This window comes from Sesamum indicum, linkage group LG9, assembly GCF_000512975.1.
Source record: "Sesamum indicum cultivar Zhongzhi No. 13 linkage group LG9, S_indicum_v1.0, whole genome shotgun sequence".
Taxonomy (NCBI): domain Eukaryota; kingdom Viridiplantae; phylum Streptophyta; class Magnoliopsida; order Lamiales; family Pedaliaceae; genus Sesamum; species Sesamum indicum.
Window position 1 is genome coordinate 3,641,935 of NC_026153.1, and position 19,767 is coordinate 3,661,701.

The following is a 19,767-nucleotide window of genomic DNA, read 5'->3' on the forward strand; positions in this document are numbered from 1 at the left end:
ACTTTACAAAATTTTACACTTTATTATTTATAACTGTCTTTCAACTAAATTTTTTGTCAAAAGAATCACATTCAGTGCATATTTGATATTTGAGGATTTATGTGATGTGATATTTTTCACATATGCACAGTATGTGATATTTTTTCAGCCAAAAGATCAACAATAAAACGATCATATGGCAAAGTGCAAATTTTACAAACTTAAAATGGTAAGTTGACAAAAAGAAAAAACTCAAAGGTAAAGTGTAAAAACGGACATAGTTCAAATGGCAAATTGTAATTTACCCTGTAATTTTTAAAAACTCAGGATATAGTTCAAAACCAAAACTAAACTAAAATTGGTCTGAACAGTCACACAAAAATACAAAGTTACCTATAAAGTGGGGAAGAAAGTCCAACTACTACTAAATTTTTCTGGGCATAGAAAGTGAATTTTCTAACCACTGAAATTTGAAAATACAATACGATGAACAAGAAAAAAAATTACAAGTTAATAATCTACCCACGAAAACAAAGAAGAGCTTTACAAGAGCGATCGGTTCTAGTGCCTATTAGAATTCTTAAGATGACATGATTTACCTATATATGTGTATTATATATACCGCTACTAGACTCGAATGATGCATTTCACATTAGAGTGGATAATCATACCTATCAACGAAAGAGCATGTCTGTCCTTCCGCGGTTTGAATATGTTAATACAAGTTTTAACTTACAGGCAGGATGGACACTATACTTTCCTCTTCCTAAGCCTCCCAATGTCCTGATCCATAAGCCTCGCTGATGAAGGCATTGGTTGAGGAGTTAACAACCCAACAGATTCAGGTATGTCAAGATCGATGCTCTTGGAAGGGCCTGCAATCGCTCGCTTCATGTCATGCTCATTCAATTGTTGGACTTGGAGTTTTACTTTCTCAATCTGCTCATTTTTATGAGTAGATAAATAAGCAGTTGACTAAGATTGCGACAAATATTGCAGGTAGCTTTGAGAGGTAATCATGAGTACCACGAGTGTCCTTACCAGTTCATTATGATGAACTGATGAACGTGCAGTGGCAAGTCTTTGCTGCAAATCCTCAATTTTTCTCCTTTGATACTCGAGATTCTCCATTTCACTCCCTTTCTCCCCTGATTGCTGGTACAGAGCTGCAGATAGCAAAAGACAAATCACCTAACCACTGATGGGGACAAACGATTAAGAGAAAACAAAAGCAACTTTCAACTACACAAACCCTTTAGACACACGCTCACCAAATGCTTTTCCACATGGTTCTACATCGAATGAGAGAAAAAACCACTATTTTAAATTTGGTAAACTTAGATTGACTCTATAACCAGCAGTTTGCAGTCATTCGACTCTGACTCTGGACAAGGTCGGTTGTAAGTTTAAGAATAGTTAGTATCCTTCGAAGCCATACCCATATGTACAAGAACCAATTATTTAAATGTCAAGGCATCACATACAGACCACTTGAATGGTGGTATTACGTTTTTAAGAAATACTGACAACAAAAAAAGATATATTCAAATTTCAGTTACAGCATAAATGATAATTAGAGAACACATAAAGTAATCCATTATGATAAACCAAAAACACTGACAGTACGTACCTGTCAAATTTGAGAGAACCCAGTTCTGCGTTGGAATATCATAAAGCTTTTTTGACAATGTCAGGGCAGATCTTAAGATTTCTCTGGCTTGTCCAGTGTCATGTAGAGCAAGTGCCAAATTTCCTAGCACAGTCAAATACTGGGAAACAAGTTGTAGGTTTCCCAAGTAAGTATGTGTAGTCTGCAAGCCAGAAGCTAGCCGGACTCTGCATCAAGTTTATGGCATATGTAAGATACAGGAGGAGAGATTGGAGAAAATGCATATTCAAATTGTGATTTGGATTGGAGCTCTTCCTTAAAATGTCATAAAGATGAAAAGAATGACAAATATTGCTTTGGAACAGGTTAAAAGATCTGCTAGGGGCAGCTTCATTCAGACAACTTTGACTAAACAAATTGAATACACCACTACATCGAGCACCTATGTATTTTTGATCCAATTTCATGTAAAAAGGCCTTAGTCATTACTGTAGCACCTTTAGGATCTCAAACTGACACAGACCTAGCACTGATAATGCCAAACCATCATCCATGCCCAAGCCCATGCAGAAATACACTCAGCAGCTTCCTGATGCGTAAAGGTACAGATGCTCCAATAGGAGCAGTGAGCATGGATTTCCAGGAAGATTTGGAGAACTTCATTTCTAAGCAGAAGAGCCATTTCAAATAGTCTTTAATCAATTATTCAATCTGTTTGTGATTAATACTCAATTACTTGCTGTTACAGAACAAAAAGTATTTCCTTAATTCACTTCCTTTTTTTCTGTCACTCTACAGAAGTCAATGCACATTACAGAGATATTGATCATTTGCTGGCCTCCTGTTGTGAAGTCCCAAGCAAAGTTTGATACATTCTCTGATAGAGCACATTCCAAACATTTGGTATGCATGCCTCAAAATTCACCATCAAAGTCCAAACAGAGAAACAAAAATATTTCCTGTGTTCGAGCAGCATAAATTCAGAAAGCACAAGAACGGAGGGCATAAAGTAACTTCTCAGTGAAAATGTTGAGAGTTTCATAAATCACCATTCGAAGGTCAGTGCATAACTAAGTACCCCTTTTGGTTGGCAGGAAACGGGTCAGTCGATCAACGATAATTGCTAGAACTAAATTTTGTGTCTAATTCAAATGTAGCAAACCTCCCTCATTCCATCCAAATGTAAATATGGTAACACTAACAGATTCCTGGAGTAATTAAATTTTCTGGCAGTTAGATAGTCAAGCCTGATCACATTATGACAAACAAAACAGGTCCTCAAGAAACCAAACCATTATTTTTCCTCTGACAAGACAAGAAATAATTTCTCAAGGTGGACCACTTCGATTCATAACAGAAATGGTCACCACCAAAGTATGATAACAATCAATATTCACTCCTAAGCTAATGAATAGAACATCCATGGAGAAAAGGGTGAAAAGTGAGAATATCATATGTGTTTATCATCCCTTTCTAAAGCATGTTATCTGCCACCATATTATGGCTGGTCCGACCAACAAAGCACATTGAAGTAACTTCTAATGACGAATTCTCTGAGGCAACAGATCCAGTCGCTTACAAAATTTTTAACCCCCACGTCCCACTGACCCTAAGACTCGAGAGACAAAGATGAACTGGACATGCAAATTAATGCATATGCACTGGTAGAAGCTGTGTCAACATTTTTTAAAAAGTCAGGTGAGGCTCCACATGTTGTCCACATAGTTTTGCACTAGCTAACTGACACAATGAATAAGCCCATGTTGAACAAGGACAACACAGTGCCTTGAAAACCTCAGAGAATTCTAGTCACAGCTGAAATGGGTCAGGTGTATGTCTTGACCAGAGAAAAGACACCATAATAATGCACTAGCAAACATGTATTGATAATGGAAGGATTTAACAAAATGAAATAACAGTGGTTTTGTCAATCTTTACCTGGCTTCTTGTAAATTCTGTTGCCTCATAAGTAGAAATCCATAAGTATACAAAGCACAGGTCTTTTCTCGAACCCCAACAAAGGAGTCTATCACTCCTAAAACAGGTCCTATCAAATCAACAGCCTGTGTAACATCTAGGCCTTGTAAGTAAATCTTAACAATGCCATTTACAAACACTGATTTAAAACTTAAAAGGGTATCACCTTGGCTGAAGATTCAGCATCACCGATGCAGATAAAAGAGACTGCTGCATAAATTTGGCTCATGGCTTGCGTCGATTTACTTTGAGTCAACTACATATGCAACCATGGTTAAACCAAAATTCGGAACATAGCATGGGGAGTGGATTTCTAGATGAATGGGGGAAGAAAAAAATATCCTATATGGTTTCCTACCCAATTCCTTATGGAGATTGATAAGTACTAGGTAACATACAACACTGATGATAAAAATGCCAATAACAAAGAAAGGAAAGAACACTTAGATTGAAAATATCTTTATGGAACAGTGCCAGGTGTACGCGACGACATGACAAGATCACGATATTACCTTTGATGCTTCAAGAAAATGGAAAGCCGCTTCACTATAGCAGCCCACAGAATGTGCATATTGGCCCCTTAGCATCTCAATTGTGCTCTCACAAGCCTGTAGGATGGTTGGAAAGCGAACAAACCAATTTCTCATCTGCACCAAAGCCTGGACAGACAATAGTTGCATTCATCTCTTTGTGACATCATATATTTATATGTCATATGCAGATCAAGAAAATAATAAAATACTCAAGTATCAGGATCTTACAGTAGTAGCCAACAAAGAAGCACTTCAGAGAATTTTACTTCTAACAACCACGATAGATTTTGTCTTTTAGAACACCATAAAAGCTTATACGTATTATATGTGGGATCTCAAGCATTTAATAGACAATGTCACTTCATTTCAAAGCCATTGTGAAGACAATTAATCTCATAAGATGCATGTTTCATAACATCTACTACCCCATGGCAAATTTGTTGGAACATCCTCGTGTTAATGTTATATTTCTTTATATTTTGCTATGGGAGTGCATTTTTGAGGTGTCCACAAGGCGTTAATCCCATCAAAAAGATTTTCAGGTTTCCTCTGACTATAAACACTAACATCTCATAGCGCAAATTTAACATTAACTGACTCAGCAGTATATTATTCCACCAAGAGTAAGTGGGCCAAACAAAAAGAGAACAAAGATCAGAAATTTGAGACAAATTTGAGCAATATATTCCTTTAAACCACTCTAGTAAAATTGAGTTTCAATCAACAGGACCTCAAATTGAAGATTACTTAAATCAAATCTGGCCAGGTGAAGGTAACAAACCTCTTGTGCTTCTACGAATTCAGTTCGTGTAAGATCAATAGCTACTTTGTTTTCCAGGAACTGCATTAGAAGCATTAAATATACACCAGCCATCCAAATTGCAGAGTGTTGCAACTCCACTTCTGGCATCCAGTACGTTGCAGAGAACACATGTTAATAACCCTTTGCTGACAATTAATAACAGAACTAGAAGAACCTAACCAGTAGTCACTATAAAATCGGAGATGTTCATAAGGGTCCTTTATTTGGAGGACTTTGATAGTTTACCCGTACAGTTTAGACATGACATATATAGAACTCTCACCTTTGACCCTGTCAGTAATCCCCAATTGCAACAGCTCCTCTGCATGTAAAACAACTATTAACATTTCAAGCTGAGCACCCAAACCTCATTTAGATATTTTTCAAGTAAAAACCTTCTCCTGCTCATATTATCAACTATCTCAATGACTTGTTTTCAACACAATCAACCAATTAATTTTCACATTTATTACGCCGAGATTCTATTCTAAATCTAGGAACAGGTAATAAACTTTGAGGTGAAGTCGCACTATATATTAGTTTTGGCACTTATCCTCAGTCAATGGATAATCAGCTCTTTGAGAATTACGGCATACTTTTTCCTAGAAATAATTCAGGGCGTTCCTGGATTTAATTCCTTTTATAGGTCTACCCTGATGTTAGGCAAAAAAATAGGCAACAGAAAGCCAGATCCAGGATCCTGCAGATAACAACAAACAAGAATACATTCAAATAATTGGGTTATCATGCATTATGGTCTTGACTAAGAAAGAAATAATAAGTGCCACTTATACAATCACCGCCAGCAAATATCCAATTCAAATCTCATTTGCATTATTTATTTCACCTGATTTGCCTTCAAGAACACCCATAGGCAATAATAGGGGAACTATTAGTGTAAAAGACAACCCAAGATATTGTTAAGGTTAACTTTTTACTAGTTAGTCCTGGATGATAGATGACATAGAGAATCATCCTATCGTGAATAATGATTGTAATTCATCAAGAACCCAGCAGACTGTGGATTGACAATATAAATTTCTTACACTGTTCCAAACTGACCTTGAATGGTTTGTAACCCAGATTGAATCCTCTTCTGGCACTCCTTAAAAAGCCCTTTTGGCCTGCTAAAAACAACCACCATAAGATCTACCAATGCATAGACCGCACTTTTAGGCAGCCATTCCCCATCAATAGGAGGTGGAGCCAACTCAAGCTTATCAGGCCATGCTCGCTTCACATTTCCAAAATATGCAGGCTCCAAGCTTGCTTTTCCAGTTAAATTTGTTCCTGTGTAATTACTAAGTCTTTCCTCCAGCTTAGTTTGTTTTTCAGCAAGAGCAGTTCTGTCTTTGTAGTTCAAGTCAGAGCGTGAGAGACTACGATTTAACACATCAAGTTCATTCGTGAGTTCTCGTATTTGTTGCATCCTCTCCATGTCAGACTTCATAGCAGCATCCAATTTATCAATACGTTGAGCAGCAGTCTTGTAGTCACATATCCGGAGTAGGTAGAATAATTGCAGCAGCTCGTGATAAAACAGTAACCCGAGGCAATGTTGTCTCTTTTGAATACAAGGAGAGGAACCAAAAAACAGAGGAAATTTTGATTTCAGCTGGCATTATAGGTAAGGTTCAATGAAAGGAAAAGTAAATATTTGTACATGCATAATTAACATTCTCAAGTATACTTGCAAGTTGCAGACATAAGCAAACAGCATTATGATATTTCTACAGTTAAGCATCAGGTACACATGCAGTAGTCATCTAATTAGACTATTAATTGTCATCTGAGCATAAACAATATTTAATCCGAGGTCTCTATGGAATCCATTCAAGCAACTGCAGACCCAAGCATTTCATCTAGCTAGTAAGTAAACACAAAGCGCGTCAAGCAACAAACAATTACGGACTCCTTTCATTTGAAAAAGATCAGCAAAAGAAGCTGCTTATGCAAAACCAACAGTGAAGTCGTCTGAATTAGAAGAAATCAGCAAGCATGAATTTAAAGACAGCACAGCTTGCCAGTCAACTTTATACAGTCGCACTTAAGTATTAGGTAACTCAGTAACTGTATGGTGCTTTCTACTTTTAGATGCTTCCTTTCAATTGACACAAAGTTTGGGATAGTGTTAGTTCAAATAGTTTGGAAAGAAATTCACCTGCTTACATAAGGGTCAACATGACAATAATTATAGGGGGGAGAGAGAGTTCAGATAATAGTTCCAGAATAAATTAACCTGTTTAGAAAAGGGAGCTTTAATAATGATCATGTCAGAGGAGGAGATCAAGGACTAAAGTGAGTGCATTATTACAAGTACCAATATAGTATTTCTTTGTATATAGCCACATCCTACAAAGTGACAATATATATACGACTCATAATAGAAACTTTAAATCCCTGGAGTAATTTAGAAACACCCCTATTGCTGTGTAGAAGAATGCAAGATTAATCCTACAGAAAACCGGATATGAACAGGCTTGCAAGAAACTGAACATGATTATTCACAATATATGGAAAAACAATGAACTTGAAGTGGAAAGAGTTATTTGTCATGATATTTTAGTACTAAAACACCATTGAAATACTATTGAAATATATGTAGGTAAGGGAGTAGGGCCATGCTAGTAATTATGTATAAGCATATGTATTAAGTCATCATCCTCTGATGTACATATAAATGGACTTCATAAACTTCTATCATTGGACACAGAGCAAATTCCTCCATAAATAGTGAGTTACAGTCCTCGTTGAAGAATCCATGCATATCCGGTCATATATCATTATCAAGGTATCTGTGTGATGCAGGAACATAATTATTGTTTAGTATTTTTTTCAGTAAATAATTCTTTCCTCGCGGTGTTTTCCTCTTCCAGATGTCATGGGTATTTCATTCAAGTTTTTCTGTAATTCGTGTCAGTATTTAATGTTAAGATATTAAATTTAAATTGTTCTCTCTAACAAATCTAAGAGATCTAACAACTTAAGCTTTTAAACGAGGTGGCCGTTTAAATCTTATAGCCACCCATTTATAAAAGAAATGTTTCACATGCAGGGTTTGCACATGAGGGGGTGTGTTAAAATATTAACTATTAAATGATTCTCCTCTCCAACAGTTTAAGCTTTTAGATGAGGTGATTGTGTAACCCTTATCTAATGGTATTTAGGTATGTCTTCCTTATTAAGGCAGTGTAGGTTTTTGTTTGTTACAATATCACGCTAGAGTTAAGTTTTTGGCCAACAATATCAATATTTTCAATTGCTCTATTGCAGATTTCACTTAGGAACTAAAGCCCAACAAATCATCCAGCAAACATACTCTTTGAATCAACCTCCGTGCTTTCTTTTCATTAATCTGCTGCATTTGTTATCTGCATAATTGTTGTTTGATTATATTCTTCCTTCTCTATGAGTTTCCACCATCACTGTGCTACTCTCAGAGCGGCACTCATACTGCATTGCATCCACATACATTTGTGTTGGTTAAACATTGTGTGAACTATATTTTTGATGATACCAATACGTAAATCTTTGCATACAAACCAATATCAGTGATACTCCTACAAGTAGCAAAAATTGGCCAGTTATAGGTGTGTCAAGTATAGGTAACAGAGGATAGCGGCAAGGATCCCACACCACCATCCCCGAGCAAGACAAAGCAGATACTGGATAATTACAAAGTGGACTCTTAGCCAGTTTGTCTCTGGCCCAGGGCTAGAAGTATTGGGTGTAGTACAGATAAATGAATAGAAATTTTACTTCAGAAAGTGATGCTTTCAACAAAAGTCAAAGAATAATTTCTTTAAGATCCCAGTACTTTCATTGCAAACCATATTGGCACTGCAATTACGCAAAACAGTATCACTATATGGAGCCAAACTATAGATGTGCATCAATTGCTTTACTTGGAGGTGCTCTTAATTCCACATGAGAGAAATATAACCATGGCCAAAATCATATATGATAAAGTTGTTGTACAAATCAGATTTGTAGGTGTCTCTTATAAGCATATCATATAAGGGTATTCACTTTGATGCAGACTAGCGGTTTTGAGCCGAACCTGTTTGGACTTAGAAACAACTAAAGGTAGAAATAAGGAAACAAAATACTAGAATTAAAAGAGGACTTATCTTACTTTATCAGGCTCAATAGATTCCCATATGAAATTGCATCTGTTGACAGATTCCTCTACCAGACTTGTGCTGTCCCACTGCATCACACGGACGTGCAATATTGAAGTAGCAAAAAACATCTGGTTCACAATAGAATAAAACAGAATTAGATGCCTACAAGAATGTATAATATCTTTCAGGCAGCCTGACATTTAGCACATAGCAAACAGAGAGCACCTCAACACTTACCAATATATGAGCAGTACTAAACAAACAAGAAAATGAGTGTCATCACTGTTACTTGAACATAATATAGAAAAGAGTAGTATGCACTTCGAGATATATGATATATGGTGCTACTGAACTAGGAATCAAAAACCAAAGATAGATTAAATCCAATCCAAGGAGTTTCTATAAACTTGCACAAAAAATTCCTCCACGTCTCGCCAAATGCACCATATAAAAGACCCATGCGGCCATGCCAGCATACTATAAAATTGATGGTTAAAAAGATTCAGAACAGTCAGAACAAACCTGCAGTTCCGGGTAACACATCTCCACAGCACAACTAAATCCTTGTTGCAATGACAAAATTGACCCATTGTAGTCTCCCTCAATTATCAGGGCATTTGCAAGCTGAGAATTGAAGTTGCAAGACCATAACCCTCCTGCAAACCTTCAAGCCATAACCTTCTACTTGTGAACACAAAGTTCCCAAAGCACAAGTTATACAAGAACATGCATACCTTCTAACTAGAACCTTAAGCAATAACAAACAACTCATATTGAATTCTCTTGTATTTACTAGCAATTTGTTCTTCACCTCATCAGCATACATGCTTACTTCGTAGTAGTAAGTAAACTATTCTGAAGATAAGAAACAGAACTCCAGTTAAAGCAAAATAGGGAAAAATCGGAAGATTCCAGAAATAAGTTCAAAGCTAAGACATCTAAGAAAGGGAACAATTCTAAGATCGTACCTTACACAACCACATTTCCTCTTGAGGAGCTTAAAGAAGCAATAAAAAGGATACTTTGAACCTTAAAGATATTATTCTTTGGTACAGAGATACCTCTTTGTCCATATTTAGATAACTAAGAAGGCTTTGAATAGTTGATTTGCTATTCACAAAGATAAGTGCTTATTACAAAACTACTGTCAACATGGGTTGGGGCTTCTAACCAAACACCTCAGAAAAGAAAAAGTACCAAGGGCAGATGAATGTGCTTGGCAATAATTTGAGGGATAGATAAATAGAGATGCCAAAAGTTCCATTTCTCTCACACACACACACAACAACCAAAAGAAAGAAAAGAAAGAATGCATCTTCCAAGGTCAGCATAGACGAGTAGGTCTGTTTTTGTATGAAATATATATGAGTACCTTTTTGGTGGACATATCAATGATAAGACTCTAGAGGAAGCGGAGATATGTCCTTTACAAAATCACTAATTTAATACTGCTAGTAGGAGGACCATGAGGATCTCTCTCAGCTCTGCACATTTTGTTTCAATTATAAGGAAAAACTATGAATTCATTCACCCACTCCAAGCAGCATGATATGAATTTGGGAGAACCCTACCTCAAAAGCTAGCTATTGTAGTGGCAGAGCCCAAGGCCATATAGACACCACATCAGTACAACATAATACCAATATGGCTCCAAGTCCTATACCTTACAAATTAGAATCATAACAATTCACCACGGTATGCAGCCTCGGTGCCCATGCTGCTAGCTCTACCCTAGGTCCTTGCCCCAGGCTAACATTGCTATACCAACATTACCATCCACTTGGACTGGCTTTGCGCTAGTCTAACCTAGCATCGGGAGAATGCTGCAATACCAGCTTCACCACCCACGTTGAACGATTGGAACTAGACTGACGGTGTATGGCTCTAATACAAATTGATATGGCCTTGGGAAAACCCTAACTCAAAAGCTAGCTACTGAAGTGGGAGACCTAAATGCCATAAACACCCCACATCAATACCCTATAATACCCATGTGGAATCCAAGTCCGGCACCTTACAGTTAAGATCACAACACAGTAATGCAAAGTAGAAAGCCTTAAACTTCATGTACTCTAGATATGCATACCCATCTCCAGAAAGTGCAGTGAGTTCTACACCCTTGTTTAATATCTGTTTTTGTGAAGGAATTGCTCCCACAAGATGGTAGCACTGGCTCAACAGGCTATAAGCTCTGCACTTCAGCTCAAAGCAAGAAGGAATAGACTTCAAGAGAAGTTGCTGCACCAAGCCAAGACCTATTAGAAGATGAGGTAAAATTTGTTCCAGAAAGCTAAATTGATGATATATAAGGATGACTCATCTACTAAATAACCCTTGCAATAAAGTCACAGCCTAACAATGCAGATTCTCAACTTAATCACATTGAAGATATATCAGTTTACTATGAGTCTGGATGGTTAAGGACTATAAAAACAGTTCATTGACTTCAGTATCTTTATGAAACATCACCTCAAGCATATAGGAAGAAATCTCAATTCCGGATGCATACAAGTCCATGCCCTCTCGACATATAAGTCTTACATTATATTGTTACCTTTTTTTCCATCTCATGCTACAATTATATTTATATGAAAAACTCAAATACATCCAAGAATTCGACAAGGGTAAAATCTGACAAGACGACGCATTGCCATACATCCCAACCATACCCAAGCTATGGAAACACTCGCAAACAAGAGCACGAAATCCAGTATTTTCCACTATATATTTGCTCCAATCAAGCTACAAATAGAGTCAAACGGAAGCTAAGACGACAAAGACTTCGTCAAATTCAACGGAAAACCCGTGGAAACAGTACAAAGGAAACGAGACATACGGAACGCTCCAGGTGAGCTTTTGCGTGATTGACATTGTGCGAGTGCTTCAGAAGAAGAGCGGCGACTCGGAGGCGGGTTTTGATTTCAACAATGGGGAGAAACGAGACTGGGCTCTGGCAAATCGCCTCAAGGCATTTCACCGCCTTCCCTATCTCCCTTCTCTGCTCGTGGTGCTCCGCCAGCGCCCACAGCCCTTCCGCCACCGCTTCCATCGCCGGTTTTTAATGCTCTCGCCCTTTCACCATACTCTCAACCTCAACCGGAACCAAAACGCACTGAAGAAAGGAAAATATTCTCTGATCAACATTAAAGGCCATCAAATTGGGCTTACATTACGCAACATATTCCGTTTATTTGGGCCTCCAATATTCATATTGGCCCATTTCAAAATACTTCAAGAATATTATTTTTAAGGAATAATTGTACAACATTTCTTGATATTTGATATAATTATACAAAGATCCTTTATAATTTAAAAAATCTTTAGTACTCCTAACCTTAATTTTTTTCTAATAAATAGACCCCTCCATTAATAAAAAAAATTATCGAATTTGTTGATATTAGTCAAAAAAAAAAATTGAATAAGAATTAATGTTCATCATCGATTGACTTATTAGATGTCAAATAAATATTTTATTATCAAATTATTCTTATAAAGGTGAAAATATCCCTCTTCCATGTATTAGCATATTAATTTTTTTAAACCACATAAAATCTACGTATAATTACATCAAATCTCAGAAGAGTACAATGTAATAATTTTTATTTTTAATTAACAATCAACGCACACTCGATCAATATGTATACATCCTAATATTACTAAAAATAAAAAATTAAATCTAATATTACTAAAGATAACGAATCAAAATGAATTCAAACCAAACGTTGACGTTATAGGAGGAAAAAAAAATTTATGCCAAATTATAATTATCCCACTTAAAGTCTGTTTTTGTACTACGTGTAAACTTCATTCGATATAGTTTCAGTAAATTTATATGTAATATTTTGAAAATGCCCATCATAATTTTTTTATGGTAATTTGATGTTCTTTTGGATTACAATGTCCTTTGGACAGTAAAGATTAGCGGCGACAAAGAGGCAGTAAGATGACTAGACATGAAGACATGATGGAGATGGAAAGAAATATAAACAAAACAGGTTCATGCCAGACTTGGACAAACTTTCATAGATCATCTTAAAAACCTCCAGAGATTGAATTGCCGGATGATTTGTGTATGAGCGTCGCTCTTTTTGCCAAGGACCGGATGCAACAAGGCAACGGGAAGGATAGCATGTGAAATTTACAGGTGGTTTCGTCTGTGTTGGTGGCATGGCAGCTGGTTCGACTTCTTGACCACTGTATATATTCAATAAGTGTTCTTCTTGTCTACCTCGTCTCTCTTGAAGAACTACAGTAACCAAGCATGACATGAATCTACAATTGAGCGTTAAAGCAATGGAATCTAGACGACGAGCAATTCACTGTATACTTTGCTCAGTACTTGTGAGTTGATCATCTAGCATGCTGCTTAAAGTGAAGGGATAACCTCAACATCTCTTAAAGTTTTGGGTTACATATTCTATCCGGAAAATATGCAATTTACCCCTTATCATATTACAAATATGCAAATTATCACATATGAAGAAAAAAATTAGCAATTTATCCCCTTGTTTTTTTAAAAATTAGCAACGTACCCTCTTGTATTTTTTAAAATGAAGCAACGTACCCCCTTGTATTTTTTAAAATGAAGCAATTTAACCCCCTATTTGAGAAGGTAAATTATTTCATTTTAAAAAACACGGGGGATAAATTGTTATTTTTTTTCATACGGACATAATTTGCTCATTTATAATATCATAGAAGAATAAATTGCATTAAACCTTATTCTCTCCCCTGAAGATTGGATGGCCAGGAAAATTTGTAATATAAGACATGACAGGATGGGGGTGTTGGTGTAATTTTCCAAAATTTAAGCGCTATGTTTGTTTTCATTTTCATGTTATTTTTGGAACAAGTCAAAACATACTCAATGTTTGTATCATTCAAAAACACCTTTAGGTGTTTTTAGCTGTTTTAGCATAAATGCATACATATATATACACATATATATACATAAATATAAATAAAAAAAGATATGATTTGGCAATGATTTAACAATGAATAGTAATTTTTGTCTTCCAAAACACAACATTAAACATACAATACTGATTTTAAATTATCTCCAAAAACAAATCCAAACATACTATCTGTAACACACACTTATTTGTCTTTATTTTTCTCTCTCTATCTCCATAAAACACAACAAAACACTCAAAAAACGAATCCAACAGTTTTTTCTAATGTGCCAAAACTTCAAGGGCGTATTGTCCGGGAGTCATGAAGATCAAGTGGATTCTTATGCTCTCAAGGCAAATCCAGAAAAGGTTATTCAAAGACTACCAGAACTACCTTTCGTTACCGACAGCAAGCAGCAGTGATAAAGATCCGACATCTATTATGCTTTAGTACAAGGAATCTGTCTTCACATTCTTAAGGTTCTTGGCAGAGTTAAAACCAAGAATTATAAGTTGCCTTCTGTTAGCAAGCAGCAGTGATAAAGATCCGACATCTATTATGCTTTAGTACAAGGAATCTGTCTTCACATTCTTAAGGTTCTTGGCAGAGTTAAAACCAAGAATTATAAGTTCATTTGCCTTCTGTTTTAATTGGGTGGCAATGACTGATTACCTGAGTCAGTTCATAGCTAGTTTCATGTTGTTTGTTCAGGTATACACTAGTAGAGTATCTCGCACACTTCGTTATTGTCTATGTCAGAAAAAAATTTTCTGATCCATCAGAAAGAACGAAAACGCACAATGGACGTGAATCTGATACAACTATCATGCATTTCTGCAAACTTATTTTCGCAGAAATAGAGGTTGCGTCATCAAAAGTTGGGGCCAACATACAAACATGAGATGCAAGGAAATCGACCAATTCTCAGATCTGCTGCACTTGTGATCACATAGCTATGGCTATCTAGAATCTTGGTTGGATTTCAAGTTTCATGTTACTCTCAGACATGCTACTTCTAATTACCACCAGTGTCCAGTGAAAACTTATATTCCTATACACAATCAACTATGAAGAATGTTTGGAAAATTGTTGAAGCATTGGCTGCAAAATAGCTATATATTATCGTGTATTTCACATCGACATAAAGCCTGAGTACTAGTATTTCGTTTAATATACTCGACCAGGATAACATTAATTGCACAGCAGTAGTTAGAACTACAAGTGGTGATACAAAACATATCTCCTCCGCATCCCTATAAATGAATCTAAAAACCATCTCTTAAACTAAGAAATCATAAGCTACAACAAGGTACACTTACAAAAATTGTGGAAGGCATCCTTCTTCATACCTTTGATGTCTTAGAGGGAAGGAAAGGCTCCCACCACCCATATTCATACTTGGGATAAGGAGCGGTCCACTTCTCCGGCTTTTCAAACTCGAGATTAACCGGATTGGAAGCCAAAGCTTCTTCTAGACTTTCAGCTTCAAAGCTCTCTTGCAGAACTCGATCTAGTCTTAACTTCATATACCTGCATGCATACACACGAGTGGTTTTCAGAAGAATTGATGCAGGTCAAGTTTTCCATACACTTAGAAAAGCATATTGAAGTTTGTGGATGAAGTTCTTGGTTCTGAAATACTATGATCATCACTAGGACAAAGACTGATCATACGTAGCATATATAGCCAATTATGGTGAAGGAACGACAATTATGAGTTAAAAAAGCAGTAAAAGAACTGCAATATGAGATGCAGCAACACGTCCATGAAGCATAAAGTAGTTAGATGCATTTCACATAATCATAGTCTTTTAGTCGAAAAACTTCAGTAAAGTGGTCCTGATCGTAGCAATTCCATAAAGAACCATGATATGATAGATATCAACAAGTCCATGAAGCACAAAGCAACTAGATGCATTTCACATGATCATAGTCTTTTAGGCTGAAAACTTCAGGAAAAGGTGTATCAATCGTTACAATTCATCGGGTTGCTCTTACTTGATCCAAGGTCCGTTAGTCGAAACAAGAGCAACAGCAGGCCTCTTGAGTCTCTTGGTAATGTTGGGAAACTTGTCCAAGAACTTGGGCTCAATTACAAGCCAGAAATCCTGCTCCTTGTTGCGCTCCGCATAATTCCTCAGGCGCTCAGACAACAGCTCCTTGAAATGCTCCTCCTCGTCCAACATAAACTTAGCATTGGCAACTACAAAATGATACTCCTTGCTCCCAGCTTCGTCTACCTCCTGTCCTCTCAAAACCCAAAATCAAGAATAACCAAAAACCATCAAACTCAATCAGAATACTCCCAAAGCACCAATCTTGATAAAGATAACAAAATGGGACATAGGAAAATTTTACAAAAAATGTAATTATCAGACCTTTTCAGTGGGATCAGAGGAATCAACCGCGGCCACTGCTGTTCTTACAGAGGTGGTCAGTTTCCAGCAGCTGCTGCCAATGGGATTTGAAGATTTCAAGAAAGGTTTTGTAGCTGGAAGTAGGAACGGGTTGTGGGGTTTGTGGGTGGGGGAATTCAGCAGCTGGCTACCCAAAGAGCCAAGATTTAGAGTAGTAGAAGCTAACATGGCTTCCAAGAATCAGTTGCTCTTTGCTTTCTTCGATTTTTCTTCTTAAATCAGTGGGAATGGTGAAAGAGAAGAAGATGATAGAAGGCCAAAATTCAAATGGGAAAAATACAAGAAACAAACAGCAACCTTATCCGCCTTCTTTTCCCACTCCCCTTATCCCTGCACTTGTTTTGCCCAAATGAATCCCTCTACTTGTGCAAATTGTGTTCTTGACCCTATTCGCTTGCCCCACTAAGAGCCCCGCCCACAGTTTTATGCGCCAACTTATAGCAAATCCATTAAGGAATAATTTTTGAACCTCTTTAGATATATATGATTGTTGTTCTTTTTAATAAATTATTGCTTTAAAAAAAAATATAATACTTACCACAAAATAGTATTAAAACAAACGTTTTATGGACGCTGAAAAAATAAAAGTCATATGCGAGTGCTTGAAATAAAACCATATGAAAGTATATATCTTAGAGTCGACCTGACGAGACATATGTAACACGAGGGCATGTAACAATGAAGAGGAGGATCATGCTTCCATCCACATTGCTTCGAGAATAGTTCTTTTATTTTTGAGTAAGATTCATGCTTAAGTGCTCGAGTTAAAACTATTTTAGACTTCATGGCTCACAAGGTCATATGCCCAAGGGGCTCACGTTACGTGAGGGCATGCATTAACTTGGTGGAAGGTCACACTTACATCCCAAATTGATAAGAGAATGGTTCTTGAATTATTGGGTAAGATTCATAAATATTTGAAATACAACTAATCAGAAGTTTTCATACTCAACGAGGGCCTTGTTGTAGAGCAAACCTAGGGGCTGCACATGGCGCAACAACATGCATCAGGTAGGTGGAGATTACGTTTCAATCCCATATTGATAAGGGAATGATTTTTTAATTTTCTTATATAATATGGCATCACTTTTCTCTAGTTATTGATTTTATTAAAATTAGTATGGACCCACAACATTATGTTTGTGTTAATATTAGAATAATACATATATTAACATTATATGATCTTCATTGTTTATAAAAACGGCAATTACATAATTACAAAAGCTGTCCAATTCATATAGACCATTTCATCTCCAAAAAATGCAAAAATTGCGGCTGATAGATTCAAATGCAATGTGAGGAAAGAAAAATTGTCAATTCTGCATATATGAACATAAATACAAGATTTTGATACAAAAATTTTCAGTATTCTGAAACCTTGAACATACAAGTTTACTCAAACAAACCAATCAGAAATCAGACGAGCTCGATGTAAGCCATCGGTGCATTATCCCCCCGCCTCGGCAAAGTTCTGATTATCCTAGTATAGCCTCCTTCTCTGTCACCATACCTCTCTGGAACCTCAGCAAACAATGCATGGACTATTTGCTTTTCATAGATAAAACCAAGGGCTTGTCTTCTCTTGTGCAGAGAGCCATCCTTAGCCAGCGTAATCATTTTGTCGACGTATTTCCTCATTGCACTAGCTCGAGCTCTCGTGGTCTTTATGCGACCATACTTGAGAAGCTGAGTTGTCAGGCCCCGTAACAGAGCCCGCCGCTGGTCTGGCGGTCTGTTAAGTTTTGGCACTTTTCTTCCATGCCTCATGGCAAAAAATCGGCTCCCATTGTCGATCCCCATGAAACTATGCTCAAAACTCGTAGAACCTGCAGCAATGTGGGAGCAGTATAAATGTAAGCAAAATCACATCTAATTCAACCGTGAGATTCTATTTCCATGCTAAGAAAAGAATTCAAGATAGTGAATGGAACTGGGGCCTCAAATGTCAAGAAAAATCAGTGCAATTTTGAGCTAATGGGTGTTTGCAACTGCTAAAATAAGCTCTTATCAACTTATTGTTGAAAATAAGTTTGGAAAAAGTATTTTTTATTTAAAGCTTTTACTTTTGAACGAATTAAATTAAGTTGATCTAAACCAAAAACTATAATAAGTTCTCTACCAACTTCGACAGCTTATTGGTAAAATTGTAAATATTAAATTGTTTTCTTAAACATTCAAATTCAACTTTTTCCACTTTTCACTTTTATTTTCAAATACTCTAGCTTTCACTACCGCTGAACTTAAAACTTTTTCTACAATTTATTCCCATCACAAAAATAGAAGCTATTGCAAATTCCCTCTAAATGGTTCTAATAAGATACAAAACTATTGCTAATAGTGCAAAAGCAGTGAGGATGGAGCTGTTATTACATCATTGAATCTAAGTAAAGTTGCAAGGCGTACTCCCATGTTATTTCTTTTTCTATTGATTTCATACATCAGTGTCAAGGTACATGCAGTCTACCGCTCATAAAATAAGCCTCAACTTTCAAATCCACCACAATGAAGAATTGGATCTTCTTCATCTCCAATTCCACAAGAAAGAAGTGCAAAAGAAAGGCCGGAGAGGAGTCATTTTGCAGTTCCATGAAAACTCAGATTTGTTGCCAATAATTCCAATCCAAACTTCAAAGTACCAGTAACACACAGTATCTAAGTCACTTTCAACAAAGAGAGTGACCCAGACCTCAAAACTTGAAATAGTAAAATATTATAATGCAAATACTTTCAGAACTTACATATCATTATGTTGTTGAATCTATGCTTTTCCATTTTGAGAATGAAATAAGTGAAACAACTCTGAGCTTTTATGAGTAAACTTCTACAAGAAGCCACTATGATGACCAGCCTTTTATCAGTCAATTAGTAATGCAAGTAAAATTATTCCCTCAGGTTAGAGAACCTGAAAAGGCGCACATTTGGGGGCCCTGTTTGTAGACTAGAACCGGAGGGAGAAACTGAACCTACATCGCGACTAGCTTAACTGAGTCGCGAGCTTAAGTCATATTTGGAACTACAAATGCAGCAAACGAAAAGGTCTAATATCAAACCAAAGTGCACGATTCCACCAATGGTAACAACTGTAGAATGAGATCCTATGAGAAAAGAGAAAGGATATTTGAGTCCTTTGCCTTCTCAAAATCTATTACTTTGAGAATAAAATGTTAGACAGCGATAGCTACAACAACTTATTAGCACAAATTGGATTAGCGTAACCAAGAACATAAGAATACCATTATGATAAATGTCAAATATAAATCTTGCCAGCATCTCAAAATCGCACAGCAATTATAGGAAGACGCAAACATGCATAAGCATTCAGTTTCCTTTTTCTTTCTCCTCGGGAGGAGTTCAACAACAGTTTGGTTTAAAGTAGTCATGGAGAATTTACCGAATCGTTGGACCAATCATTACATGACTGAACCTAAATAAC

The 19,767-nt window shown here is 36.6% G+C and overlaps 3 protein-coding genes across 4 annotated transcripts in view; all 3 read right to left on the bottom strand.

The window, feature by feature from the left end:
* Window positions 389–12,149, bottom strand: LOC105170478. 2 transcript variants are annotated; one of them, XM_011091246.2, is made up of 13 exons: window positions 11,861–12,149; window positions 11,111–11,262; window positions 9,547–9,688; window positions 9,036–9,152; window positions 5,963–6,464; window positions 5,184–5,222; window positions 4,880–5,001; window positions 4,078–4,224; window positions 3,732–3,821; window positions 3,527–3,651; window positions 1,610–1,815; window positions 1,021–1,145; window positions 389–918 (listed from the first exon to the last, which is right to left on the bottom strand). In XM_011091246.2, the coding sequence occupies exons 1-13, from the start codon at window positions 12,071–12,073 to the stop codon at window positions 730–732; spliced, it is 2,169 nt and encodes a 722-aa protein (XP_011089548.1). In that variant the 5' UTR covers window positions 12,074–12,149; the 3' UTR covers window positions 389–729. The 2 variants fall into 2 exon arrangements, with proteins under 2 accessions (XP_011089548.1, XP_011089547.1); XM_011091245.2 differs by having other exon boundaries at window positions 5,184–5,237.
* Window positions 15,015–16,688, bottom strand: LOC105170479. Its single transcript, XM_011091247.2, has 3 exons — window positions 16,296–16,688; window positions 15,916–16,160; window positions 15,015–15,447 (listed from the first exon to the last, which is right to left on the bottom strand). The coding sequence occupies exons 1-3, from the start codon at window positions 16,500–16,502 to the stop codon at window positions 15,261–15,263; spliced, it is 639 nt and encodes a 212-aa protein (XP_011089549.1). The 5' UTR covers window positions 16,503–16,688; the 3' UTR covers window positions 15,015–15,260.
* LOC105170480 (50S ribosomal protein L17, chloroplastic) overlaps window positions 17,631–19,767 on the bottom strand; it is a 3,114-nt gene continuing 977 nt past the window's right edge. The window contains exon 2 of the mRNA XM_011091248.2: window positions 17,631–18,160. Coding sequence (XP_011089550.1) covers window positions 17,751–18,160 — 410 coding nt within the window. The 3' untranslated portion in view covers window positions 17,631–17,750. The remainder of the gene's footprint in view (window positions 18,161–19,767) is intronic.

Coding starts and splice junctions, on each gene's coding strand:
- LOC105170479 (XM_011091247.2), bottom strand. CDS start 16,502: ATGTTAGCTTCTACTACTCTAAATCTTGGCTCTTTGGGTAGCCAGCTG. Junction 16,161..16,295: donor CCTCTGATCCCACTGAAAAG/GTCTGATAATTA, acceptor TTGAGAGGACAG/GAGGTAGACGAAGCTGGGAG. Junction 15,448..15,915: donor ACTAACGGACCTTGGATCAA/GTAAGAGCAACC, acceptor GTATGCATGCAG/GTATATGAAGTTAAGACTAG.
- LOC105170478 (XM_011091245.2), bottom strand. CDS start 12,073: ATGGAAGCGGTGGCGGAAGGGCTGTGGGCGCTGGCGGAGCACCACGAG. Junction 11,263..11,860: donor AAGCTCACCTGGAGCGTTCC/GTATGTCTCGTT, acceptor GGCTTGGTGCAG/CAACTTCTCTTGAAGTCTAT. Junction 1,816..3,526: donor CAGAATTTACAAGAAGCCAG/GTAAAGATTGAC, acceptor AACTTGATGCAG/AGTCCGGCTAGCTTCTGGCT.